The following is a 13,250-nucleotide window of genomic DNA, read 5'->3' on the forward strand; positions in this document are numbered from 1 at the left end:
CGCATGCGCAGGCGGCCCGCGCAAAGGCGTCTGGGAGATGCAGAAAAGGCAAGCTCCGGCTCTGACCGCCTTGCCTTCTGGGAGACGTAGTCCCTTATACCTTTTCCCACTGCGGCAAAGCTGTTGAGAGTGAGAGCCTCAAACTCCTGTTCCCAGAATTCCTAGGGGTTCCCAGGTGGCCTTGCCAAGGCATGGCTGGCAGAGTGTGAATGTCAGCCTGGAAAGTAATCCTAGCATTTAATTAAAATAAAAAGAGGACAGAAAGGAAAATGGACATCAGTTTCTCTCGGGAGACTTTTCGTTTAATATACGCTGCTGGAGCTAGCATTTTTGCCTAACACGCCTTGTAATGCGAGTGTGTAGACTTGAGTACGTGTCTGGCTGGGTGTTAGTGGATCGTGAAGCTTTGCTAATTGTAGTGAGCATCGTTCCTAAGCGGAACAGTTTTCTATGAACATGATTTGTACTTTTCTACGAGCTGTATGGTATACGGAGAAGCTGCACAGGTCCTCGGGGAAGCGATTGTTTTTGCCACACTTCGTGCTTAAAGCTTGCATGAAGACTGGGCCCGCTTTCGGATGGGAGCTTCGAGAGCCGAAGAAAACGGTGCGACCTAGATGTATCTTTGGGGTCACCCAGAAAACCATCTGGACGCACGGGCCGAGTCCCCAGAAAGCAGAGGACAGCAGTAAGCAAGTGTCTGTGCACAGAAGTCAGAGCGGGGAAACCGCCATCTCAACGTCACAGAAAGGTAAAAAGGAATACTTTTGTAGTGATCAGTCTTCCAACAAACGTGACAGGAGCTGCCAATGCCCTTTTACACCAGATTCACTAAAAATGACAAAACAATTCATGCAAATTAAAAAGTAGAACCGTTAAACACAATTTAGGACCGGAGAATAAGACTACAATTTTCCTCATAAATTTGGACTCAGATTCGAAAGGTGATTCTGAATTTGAAAAAAACTTTGTTGCATTATGTCTAGGAAGTTTTTCCCAACTTGTGTTAGTTCTGGTGTATGTAATAGAGAGTAATTGGATACGATAAATAGAAAAGAGATTTGTGAGTCATAATAGTGAAAACTATGTAGTTCACCTCAATAAATACGTTTGTTGAGTAACTGCTGTTGTGTTCAGATATTGTTAGACTCTATAGATTACATAATTAAAGATGTCGAAAACATTCCTTGCCCTCAGATGTTATGTGCAGTAATAGAAAGAACATATGAAATAGGATGAAATGAAATTTTCTCAAGGAAAGTCAGAGATGTTTTCACAGGTATTTTAATTTTTTTATGGTATATTTCTTCATGTCACAAAAATAACAGGAGGCAAAGAAAGCGATTCAAACACCCATGATTATATCATGCAAAGACGACTATTGTTAATATTTGGGTTTGTGTCATTTCAATGCATATACTTTCTAATAGTTTTTTACCAAAAACTTGAATTGTTTCTTACTAATTGTTTTGTAATCTGCTGAATATGTCAAAAATGTAATCTAGGTTTTCATTCATAACAGCAGTTCAGCATGAAGGACAGGCGTTATTCAGAGGTGAAAGGCATGGAAGTGTCAAACAGCATGTATGTCAGGTCATCTAGCTCAAGCAGTAGTGCTGCTTGCACTGCAGGCTGGCCCTGCTGCAGAGCCCTTCCCTAATCTGGCCCTCATTCACAGGTGATAGCCGTCCTTGTTACTCAGTGAGTGCAGTATTCCCAAATGTGGAATATGCTGCCTCTAGAATCCAAAGGCTTATCAAGCATTGTGGTAGGTAGAAGATGCAATAATTTATTTCTTGGGATAGGATGTCCTGACGTGCTCCAGTGTACCACTATGAGTTTCACTGATGTGGTTGGCAAGCCTCTGAATCTTTGTTGGGCCCATCACTCACACTTGAAGCACACATCTTATGAAACCTTCTAATACACTTGCCACTTGTTACTTATTAGCTCTAACATTATGGCATAGATATAGTAGACAAGTGTGATATTCTACTGAATGTCACAGCATTGTCCAAATAAAACTTTCTGCAGTGATGGAAATGTTCTAAATCTGTATATTCCAATATGGTAGCCACTAGCCACATGTGGCTATTGAGCACTTGAAATGTTGCTGGTGTGACTGAGGAACTGAATTTGTTCAATTTTAACTAATTAAAATAGCCATGTGATGGAGTTTGGATGTGTTGTCCCCTCGAAAACTCATGTGGAAATTTGATCTCCAATGTGGCAGTGTTGGAAACTTATTGAGTCATGGGGGCGGATCCCTCATGAATGGATTAATGCTCTCCATGGGGGAAGGGGGATTAATGAGTGAGTTCTCGCTCGATTAGTTCCCGCGAGAGCTCGTTGCTTAAAAAGACCCTGGAACCTTCTCTCTCTCTCTCTTGCTTCCTCTTGCCATGTGATCTGCTTGTACCCACCGGCTGCCTGCCACTTTCCGCCATGAGTAGAAGCAGCCTGAGGCCCATACTAGATGAAGCTGTCCCAGAATCGTAAGCCAAATAAACCTCTTTTCCTTATAAATTACCCAGTCTCGGGTATTCTGTTATAGCAACACAAAACGGACTAAAACACCATGAATGACTAGTGGCTACTATATTGGACAGCCCAGATCCAGAAGGTTCTGGACCCTTGAGACTATGACAGATCATGGGAGAATTAGCAAATCCTGGCATGACCATAAATGTAACTATTATCTGTTTCATGTTTACTACATACTACTGCTGCTGCTTCTCAGTAGAGATGGAAAAGAAGGCATTCTTCAGATCATTAGGCTGTGCTATTGTGTTCCCATAAACTTACAATATCTAGCATTGTGTCTGTATTGGGGCTACTACTTGGTTGAGTTTGCAGTGAACCACTATCATTCTCTAGCCTCTCTCCGGTTTTTGTAAGGCAAAGCCTGGTGAATTAACATGGGAATATGATGGGAACCACTGCCCCTGTATCTTTAGGTCTTTAAGAATAGCACTTTTTCTGCCATCCCCCCTTAGATGTGATCCTGTTTTTGATTTACTATCTTGGTCAGTTGGGACAATTTCAGAGGTTCCCATTCAACTTTTTCCTCTGTGATAGCTCTTAACCCACCTCCAAAGGGGCTAAAGTAGGGGTGGTTGTTGCCAATGACTTACTGTATTCATTACGATTACACATTTGGAAATCAGGGGAATGACTACCAGATAAGTCCCTGGCACAGAAGTCAGAGTGGGGAAACCTTCTTACAAGCCACACTGTTTATTACATGGCCCCCTACGCACCTAGCAAGGGAAGGGGCGGGGCGGGGGTGCATGCGGAGAACACGCACGATGACTCTTCGGATCCTTGGGTATCATTGTCAGCACAGACTCTGTGTCCAGGTTGATAGCTACAAGTCTCTTGGTAAAGTACCAGGGAAATCATACATTTATTCAGGTCCCACACGAGAGACCTTCAGTAAATGGGTTCCAGGTATGAAAATTGGCTCAGGTGCAGAAACTGGGGTAGTGATCATGACTTTGCTTTAGAGTGGCTGCCTTCAGCCTCCTGATCATCATAATTAATTCCTCATGATATATATAATTGAGCAATATTCTTGTCAGCTGCCCATCAGTCTTACCCTTGAGAACACTGCATTCTAGTAATCATCTCTGTTGCTCTCTGCAGGTCGTTCTTTCATCCCCATGGCTGTCAGGGAATGCTGCTCTGTAACAGTGTTCCTTTACAGCTCTGGTAAACAGTGTCCTTCATGCTTTCCTAGGGAACATAGTCAGCTGGTGGGTTTTCAGGCTCTGAGCCTGTTGAGCATTTTCTCCACAGTTTGCCACGTCTGTTCTGGCATTTTTTCTCCCCTTAATGTGGACCAGTCACTGTCTCCATGTTTCCAGGAGCAAACCTAGTTGTGTATCAGTCCTCAGGTGCTCGCCTGATTGTTGAATTCTTCATCACAGGACAGTGCTCTGAGCCGGTTTTGTGTTCTTTGCTCCTTATTATACCACCCTTAAACATACAGCTGTATGAGTTCTCCCAGCTCACATATGAGTTATGTTGTAACTTGGCCAGGAGGGGAGGTGGAAGAACCTCCTGAGGGGGGCACGTGCCTTGCTAGGCAGAAACACCACCAGCCCCTCATCTTCAAGAAGGAGGAAGTGCTAACCTTTAGCAGGGAGAAATGAGCCAACTCTGAAAGGGTCAAGAAGAGAAAGGTAGGGAGTGAGCAGCTTCCACTGAAGACAGCTATAAAGTAATACTTGAACAGAAGTTTTTAAAATGTATGGAATATGGATAATATTCAGCTTTACACATAGTAGATACACAGTAGCTGTTTGTGATTGAATAGAGAAGACCACTTGTCATGTACACAAAGCAAGGTAAGAATGAGTGTGTTGGGAGGGCCAACCAGGAGTCCAGGTGCTGGGGCCAATGACGGAATTTGGATAATAGGGACAAACATGGCTACTTATTAGTACAGTTGTTACTGTATTCTCAACTCGGAGCTTGGTACATAGCTGGCTGGTTAACATTTATTGATGATTATTCCATGACATTAATAGAGAATAGAATGAGATGTTCTCATTGTAGGCCTCTCAACTTCTGAACCTTGGTAAGGAGATTGGATTTGTGGTGACAATCATTATTTGGATCACTCCCATGAATTACATAGATTCTGGCAGATACAATCTTTTTATTATTTGAATCACATCTTTTAAGTTAGGAAACTACTGAAAACTTGAAGAACTGTGCTATGCTAAAGACTACTTTTAAATAAGTGTTGTTTTATAAAAGTAATAGAAGCTTTTGTACAAAAGAGAAAACTGGGGGAAACAATACAGTAACAACAATCTGTGTTAAAATTCTGTTGTTTTTCTGAAAAAAAAAAATTGTAAGAGATTTTTATTTAAGAAGTCTGGGTTTCTAATGTGCTGAATAGATTAATCTGTAAATATAATAACATGAGGTGATTCACTTTTTTGGCATCAGTGAAAAAGTGTCATTGTGATTGTACTGTTATACAGCTGTTTGCATGTATGTGAAAATAGGTGTATATGAGTATGTGTGTTTATGTATGGCTATACATACATATATATTCTGTCCCATAACAATGCCTTGATTGGATTTAATTCTCAGAACTTCTATTTAATCAGTACGTGCATCTTAAATTAGATTGAAAAAAATAAGTAGTACACTGTCTGTGTCGATTCTTCATTTTTTAAGTTTGTTCAATTCATAAATCTTTCTGGCCAACCAAATTCCTGTGCTGAATTCAATTGTCTTTATTTTATGCACCAGTTGGTGGAGGGTAGGGAATGGCATTTGGGAACATTACTGTTAAGAGTTGATGACCATTTTGGTCCCTTGTCCCTTTGGTTGACAAAGCAAACACTTTTCTTAATCTGTGAATGGCAGACTGGTGTCCAGAGTTGCCTAATGTGTGACAGATGTTTCCAGTCTGAGGGACTGGATCACTTGTTAAAAGGAACTCCTCATCCTATAAGTCAGTATTGAAATTATAATATTAAATATAATAAAAATATAGATTCCTAGACCCTGTTCCAAGAATTCTGAGGTTCTGATGCACAGGGATTTGAGAACAACTGCTGCAGAAGACACATGGATCCCACGGGCTTTGATCCTGAGTTTGTGTTTCACCTGCTAGAAACATGGAGCAGCGAACACGCCTGCTTGTAGCTAGCACACGTGTAACGCATTGCTGTTTTCTCTTTACAGTGAAAGAGGCTGGAAGAGATTTTACCAACTTAATAGTGGTGCTTGTGGGAATCAGCATTACAGGTTGCAAAAAACAGCAAGTATAACACCCCTAAATATCCTTTTAATTTACCTTTTTGTCTTGGTCTTGCTTTCCTTCATCTTCTTTTTTCTGTGATTTTCAGGTGGCTTGTTTTACACGATTTTCAAAGAACTCTTTTCTTCATCCAGTCCTAGTAAGATATATGGAAAAGCCTTAGAAAAATGCAGATCACATCCTGAGGTTAGTTCTCAAGCTTGACTTACATGGACTCTGATGCTAAAGAGAAATGTTGGGGAGAAGGCAGCGGGAGGAATTCAAGTAACAGTTTTGAAACTAGTGAAATTCATATAATGGTACACAGTGGCTGGATTGTGATTGTTATTAGGTCTTTGTTCTGTTCTCGAAACACTTTGATTAAGAGCACCCAAAGGTCATTGTATGGATGTTTTCACCCTAATTGTACAAGAGAGTCATTTTATTAGTTGTTCATAGATATTAAATGCTTAGAATACACCAAAGTATCAAACTCATGAGATAAATTTCTAGTCTTTTAAAAACAGCCAGATTCTTGGCCTCATAATCATAGTGTAATTGTCGACAGTAGCTGAATGTATTACGTGCCATGCATATGCTTAGTGTCTCAGTGAACCATCTTTATTAAGTCTCACAGAAACCGTTTGCATTGGGTACTACTTTCATCTCCAGTTTGCAGAAGGGGAAACTGATACAGAGATTAAGTAGCTCCATCACGAACACTGTGGGAGAGCAGAACCTGAATCCAGGTTTGTCTGATTCCAAAACTTACGCTTTTAGCCTCAGCAATTCCCTGGGAGGAACAGACATATAGAAAAGCTGCCTCAATTCTTTGAAGAACTCTGTGCAGAAGGAAGGCTTTAGATTGCACAGGGTAGCCTGTGAGATGCCAGGTTTCTTACTCCCTGAGCAGAAGTACTCACTGAAATCCTAACTATCTCACCTTGAAAGATAATGGCAGATAGCATCATAAATATCGGGCTCTTCCCCACACAGCCCAAGCAGGAATGTCAGGGAGACCTAGACTTTTAATCCCTAGCAAGGGGAAAGGGACATAATCCGTGGATGGCTCGGCATAGACGCTCTGCGCTGGTGTTCCTGGGGGCACTGGCTCTGAATGCTCCATCCATTGAAGCTCATGGTCTCTGGCATCTTCTTAAATCCACTGATTTCTCTCAATTGGACCCCTGGCACTCTGTGGGAACTGTGGAGGTGGAGGCACAGTGGGAGAAGTATTCCTGAGTGAGTTAAAAATCAGCAGGGAATACAGAAGGTTCCCATTGTAGCTATTGGGAGTCCAAATTATGTCTGAGAGACACTCTTTACTGACTACAGAAATAAACATGGGTGATAATCTCAGTAAATGTTAGGACAAATCTCTGTGAGGAAAGATGTGAAGAGCTGCTGTGTTATTCACAAGCTCAGCCTTTCATAGAATTTTCAGCATTTTGAACAAAACAACTCGACACAATAAACACAAAGAGTGAGATATCATTAAAGTCATAATTTGCTGCCTAAGAGCTCGATGAATAATAAACTTTAACATTTTTCTCAACATTTTTTAAGGGCCTTCTCTTTGCAGAGCACCATGCCTGCTTGAAAAATAGAAAATTCAAATGTTCTGATAGTGATGTGTTTATTTAGTAAATTATTTGGACACTTGTTTCATTTGTTTCAGCTACACAGTTCTTAAATATCTGTTGTATATCCTTCATTTTTATTTATCTTGGCAAATGTCATGCTGATGATACTCAATGAAGACACAAAATACGAAAAATTTTATAGAGTTGAGGGCCAAATTTTTTAAATTTGACATCAAATTTGTATTTTTTAGGGAGAGTTCTAAAGTATTTGTATTTTAAAGTCAATAAAACTGCATTTCTACTTCATGTAAATTTTCCCATTAGGAAAAATTGATTTATACCTGTAGATCTGGTTTATTTTAAATATTGTCATTATTACTTGTCCCCCCCACACACACACATGCACACTATGTTTAGTGACTGGAAAAATCATTTTTATCTCATAGAAATGTTCATACATTTTACTTTCAAACCATAAGGGGCTAATAGAGAAATATTTGTACCCTTGTTTTGTTGGGTTTTGTGAGGCAACTGGGAATAGCTGCACTTGAACCTGCACTGTTCTGAAACTACAAGTAACATCATAACCTCTTGTGTTTTGATCTCTGTGCATGAAACATTTGTTTAAATTATTTACCAATGATTTTTGCATCACCTTTTCTTTTTTCGGTTTTTTCATGATTGTGATCCTCTTTTTTGAAAGGGTTCTAGGCTTACTGTTTTGTTTTGTTTTCCTAAAATAAGTCACTTGGTTTGTCAGAAAGTATTTTCCTACAAAGCTTAGAAAATAACAGTAAATGAAGAGTTGTCTTTATTCTGCAGGTGATCGGTGTCTTTGGTGAGCCTGTTAAAGGCTACGGGGAGATGACCAGGCGCGGTCGGAGGCAGCACGTCAGGTACCACAGTTTGCTTGAGTTTGGACAGCTTGGGGGTAATTTTTAAATGAAAGGAACTTAGACTTAAGTTCTGTCATTTTCTTGACAGTTTTATTGAATATGTAAAAGACGGGCTGAAACACACACGTGTAAAATTCTACATCAAGGGCTCCGAGCCAGGGAAGCATGGAACGGTGCACGTGGAGGTGAAAGAGGTGAGCCTCATGGCTGGGAAGCCAAGGGGTTCGGGCACAGTGGCATTTAAGCACTACAAAGGAAAATAACCCCTGCAAATACTTTTTTTTCAGAACCCACAAAGTGGTGAATGTGACTTTCGATATATATTTGTAGATGTTGAATCCTATCCTAGAAGAACTATTGTCATTGAAGATAATCGATTCCAAGATAATTAAGAGAATCAAGCAGGGATGCTGCTTCCTGATGGATGTTGAGTGGCCCAGACTCACTGCTCTCATCTTCTCTGCTGTCTTCCAGAATCTTCTCAAAAGAAGACAGGGAAAAGTGTATAGGTTATGGTTAATGTAATAGGATACTTATTGCATTTAGACAAACTAAATTAGAGGTTTTCTTGTGGAAAAAATATGAGATAGAGCATATGTTATTTTATCTTATTGACTTGTTGATCATAATGGTATTTCTGCTTTTCTGCTCTACTTAACATCTTTACGATGAGAAATTTTTGTTACTGAAAATTTTACTCCAGGTAAATAAAGAAAAGAGATTTCAGTATTATATGCTTTTTTTTATATTGTATGACTGCATAAAGCCTGCAGAATGAAATTAAAACTAACCAAAAGATATCAGAAGCAGCTTCCCTCCATTTACTGTGGAATCTGACTTGAGATGAACATGTGAAAATATTTGAGAACTGTAGTGAACCAAATGATAAATACATTCTTCAAAATTATCACAGAAAGATTGTATACATACATTGTATGATTTTTAGGAATCTATCTCATATTTCCCTCCTCCATTAATTGAGGCCATTGTACAAGGGTGCTTCAGAAAGTTCATGGGAAAATAGAATTAAAAAGATAAAATAAATCCTTCCACGAACTTTTCATTTCAAGCATCCTCGTACATACTGGGAAAAGTACCTGCTCCAAAACTGGGTGGACCCGGGCTGTCTACCCAGCAGGTGTGTGGGCCTGTACAGGTACCTTAGCCTTGTCAAACCTCATTGTTCTGTGGTTTGCTTGGGTGACCAAGTGAGATGACAGGTGCAAGTGCCTGGACCATAGAAGGCACTCATGAAGTGTCTCCATCCCCTTCAGAACTCGCACCAACACTTTATGCTGCCGAAAGAAGCATGGAAATAAATGAGAGTCATTTAATTGTGTGCCCCCCCCCCCCACTTTTTAAATATGGACACCCTATTTGGCGCATTTCCTGGGGATTTGGAAGAAAGCAGCCTTCGCTTACAATGATCCTGATCACATGTATAAGTGCTATGTGTGCTGGGAGAGGTCTAGAAATATCTTTTTCTGTGGTGGCTTCAATGGAATGGGATTGCCCAAGAGGAGCAGGAAAAGGGAGCGTGGTGGCCAGTTGAGGGCCAACACCAGTCTCACAATCCCCTCATTCTTGTAGTGCTTGACGGAAGCTCTGGAAAGGGTGTTTGGGTTTCTGTTTTGAATTTTTTAATTTGTTTTGTCTTGTATTTTTGTTGTGTTGGTAAAGATGAAGGAAATTGGGAAAGGAGGCAATGGAAAAGAGGCTGGAAACCCAGGGAAGACCAGAGAAAAATGATGGAGCGAGGTCCTGGCGGACCTGACTTGGTAGACCTGACTCAGCAGAGCTGGCAGGAGGCACATGGGAGAAGTTTGTGCATGGCTGACAAATTGGGCATTGTCCCCCACTGATTAGCCTCAGTGTGTCATCAGCTGAGAAACAAGTCAGGGTGGGGTTGGGACTTGAGGAGGGAGGTGAAGGCTTGGAAGAGCCCCTGACAGAGAGGAGAGGAAACTGACCTGGGAGTCATGGCCAAGGAGAGACTGGGCTCAGGCGGTGATAGAGCTGATCTTCACAGTGCCATCCACTCAGGCAGGGCTCTCAGTGCAGGGCTTAGGAATGAATGAGGCAGGAAGGTAGACCGGCCTGTGGTTAGTTTGCTGGGCTGCTGTAAGAGTTGGCTTGTTTCTTTTGAAGAATGCACACCCTTACAGGAGACCAAGGGAGAAGCATTTGGCCAATCAGCTATCAGCACTTCCTAAGAAGCTACAGTAATTAGTGCACAGTGTGCAGTGATAGACAAACCAACAGAGAAAACGGAGCAAAAGAGAGCCGAGAACAGACCGTCACACCATGTGGAAACTGTGCAGCAGAGGTTACATTACAGAGCAATGGGAAAGGCATCAGTATTCAACAGAGTGCTGGAACAGTCAGTTAGCCATGTGGGAAAATAATGAATTGGATCTCTACCCTACATCACACAAGAATCAATTCCAGGTAGATTAAAACCTTTACAACTTTTAGAAAACTGTACAGGAAAATATCCGTATGACATTTTGAAAAGGATTTCTTTAACAAGACACAAAATTAGAAACCATAAAGAAAAAGATTGATTTTAAATTAAGAACTAAATCAGAAAAAAAAAAAGAAAGAAAAGTAAGCTACTAATGAGAAAACTTTAAAGAACATACAGCCAACAAAGAATCACTATTCAGAATATACCAAGGGAAAAAATAAAACAGGAAGAAGCAGCAAGCTAATGGGCAAAAACCAACGAGCTGTTTCAGCAAAGGAGAAAACACATAGAGCTAATAAACTGCAAATACTTGCAGCCTCACTAAAATCAGAAAAATGCAGAATAGATTACTAGTTTTCTTCTGCCAGATTGGTAAAAATTTTCATATCAGTAAAGTAAACAGAGCAAAGGGAACTCTCTTTGCTTCTGCTGGGATGTGTATTAGTAACCTCCTGGGTAACCAAGTTGGCATTATTAGACTGGCACATTTGACAGAAGATTGATGAAAAAATATCATGCTATACAACATCAGCCACCCTGGAACCATGCCAATCAAGGAGACAACTCTGATATGCCTGCATTTCGTGATCTTGTGCAAAGTACAGACTTGGGCAAAAGGAACCACCAGCTGCATTTGCCAGCACAAACCAATTTCATAAATGCTTTGAGCAAAAACAGCAAATGGCAAAATTAATATGTGTCTCCTGGCACCATTTATATAAAATTCAAAAACAGTTCAATAAAATATTATTCGAAGATACATACATATGTAGCAAAACTAAAGAAATGCAGGGAAAGATAAACCCACATGTCAGAAGAGTGGTTACTTGTGGTGGGGAGGGAGGAAAATCAGAGGTGAGTTTCGTGGGGTTTGGTCATGCACAGTTCTTAGGCTGGATGGTGGGTGCCCATTCTATTATTATACTTTACACCTACACGTGGGCAAGTTATCCAGAAGGTGATGAACCAGGTTTCAGCGTCCCTCACATTCACAGATCCCAAAGCCCAGGACTTAATTACATATTCATAATTTTGTATTCCCTTTCTTATAGAAGACTCCAAAAACTGTCCAAGTTTCAGGACACTCAAAACATGGATCCACACCTGCATACAAGTTGTAATTTTTATACCCACCAAATATTTCATAAATTTTAAGATGGAAAAATCAGACTGCTTACCCTACCAGGCTTACGTTCCCGGCCTGAGTTTATTCTTCAGCCCGGTCTCAGCCTTAGATTTTGTCTGCCTTGTTACATCGAATTCTTTAGTCTCTCCGAATTCCATGCATTAATATACAAGTTTATGAAAATCCGGCTTTCTGTTCTTTTTCTCCACCATAGCATAATTATATACGTTGCTTTCACTGATGTTCTTTCTATATCCTATATTGTTTCTAATTTTACAAGTTTGGCTACACATTTTTCCTCCTCCTTCTTTAGATGGTTCTTAATACACCTCCTGCTCCTGTTCCCACCACCCCTTCTCTGTGCCAGGTGCTCACAGCAGCTGTCAGCCACGAAATTACAGTCACCTCCTAAGTCAGCATCTCTGCCCCTAGTTTATCCCCAACTGTCTATCTTCACTGCACAGGAGTTGCTTTCTAAAACTCAGATCTGATTGTGCTCTGATACTACCCACATCCTTCGGTAACTGCCAGTTGTCCAGAGAAAACTGAAGCTGGTTCACTAAGCCCTGATTGTGAAGTCAGGCCCCCAGGCTCTGCCTCAGTTTCTACAGCTCCTTTCTACCATAGTCCAGCCTCATTGGACAGCCACAAACTGCATGGTCTTCCTCCTTAATACACTAATTTCAAGAGTTCTGCTGATAGGTTGTTATAAGACTGTTACATCTATTTGGCTAGTAAGTATTCTCAACTACTTGGAATTTTCTTAATGCTTAACATCAGGCCACTTGCACGTTCCAGTCTCACCAAAGCAGTTATGGAAGTGATGGTTTTATTGGGTAAGGTTTCTCCTTCCCTTGGGTGGCTTTTCCAAAGCCTTCTACAGAATTCCATAAATGTTCACATAAAAATTGGGGCCACAAGGCATGCTTTTATGGCCCGTAATTCTTGACAATGCATTTATAGTGTACAAAATACAGACAGCCAAATCTCTCACAGCCCCAGGCCATATGTTTGTATAGCAAAAGTATCTCTTACAGCTTATCTCATTTGGGCCTCATGGCCTTGGGGAATGATCAGGAGTTCCCTGTTTCACCAATGGGCAGCCTGAGGCTCCATCAGTTCTTAGAAACATATCCCAAGCACTAACCAGAGGCGTTCAATCAGCATTTTTTAGCACCTGCTGTGTCCACCTGGCTTGGAAGAAGAGCCAGGGGTCCCTGACTAGTCAGCACTTCCTTCCAGGGGATTGGACAGACTCTCGCAATTCCCAGTTCTTTTCGCCTCCCACATGCCTCCCACACTTTTGTACCACAGATATGACATGCAAACAATTTGCCATCGAAGAAGGAGGTGGTTACAGACTAAGGAGGACTGCTAAGGAAAACACTTTCTTTTCCCGCCCACTCAGATGTAGTCA

At 41.0% G+C, this 13,250-nt stretch overlaps 1 protein-coding gene across 1 annotated transcript; it reads left to right on the forward strand.

Annotated features, from left to right (window-relative positions):
• The first annotated feature begins 180 nt into the window (after positions 1-180).
• On the forward strand, positions 181-9,249 carry TIMM21 (translocase of inner mitochondrial membrane 21). Its single transcript, XM_063077335.1, has 6 exons — positions 181-751; positions 5,707-5,769; positions 5,871-5,968; positions 8,167-8,240; positions 8,329-8,434; positions 8,528-9,249. The coding sequence occupies exons 1-6, from the start codon at positions 451-453 to the stop codon at positions 8,630-8,632; spliced, it is 747 nt and encodes a 248-aa protein (XP_062933405.1). The 5' UTR covers positions 181-450; the 3' UTR covers positions 8,633-9,249.
• Positions 9,250-13,250: the final 4,001 nt, after the last annotated feature.

Source organism: Cynocephalus volans, chromosome 13, assembly GCF_027409185.1.
Source record: "Cynocephalus volans isolate mCynVol1 chromosome 13, mCynVol1.pri, whole genome shotgun sequence".
NCBI lineage: Eukaryota > Metazoa > Chordata > Mammalia > Dermoptera > Cynocephalidae > Cynocephalus > Cynocephalus volans.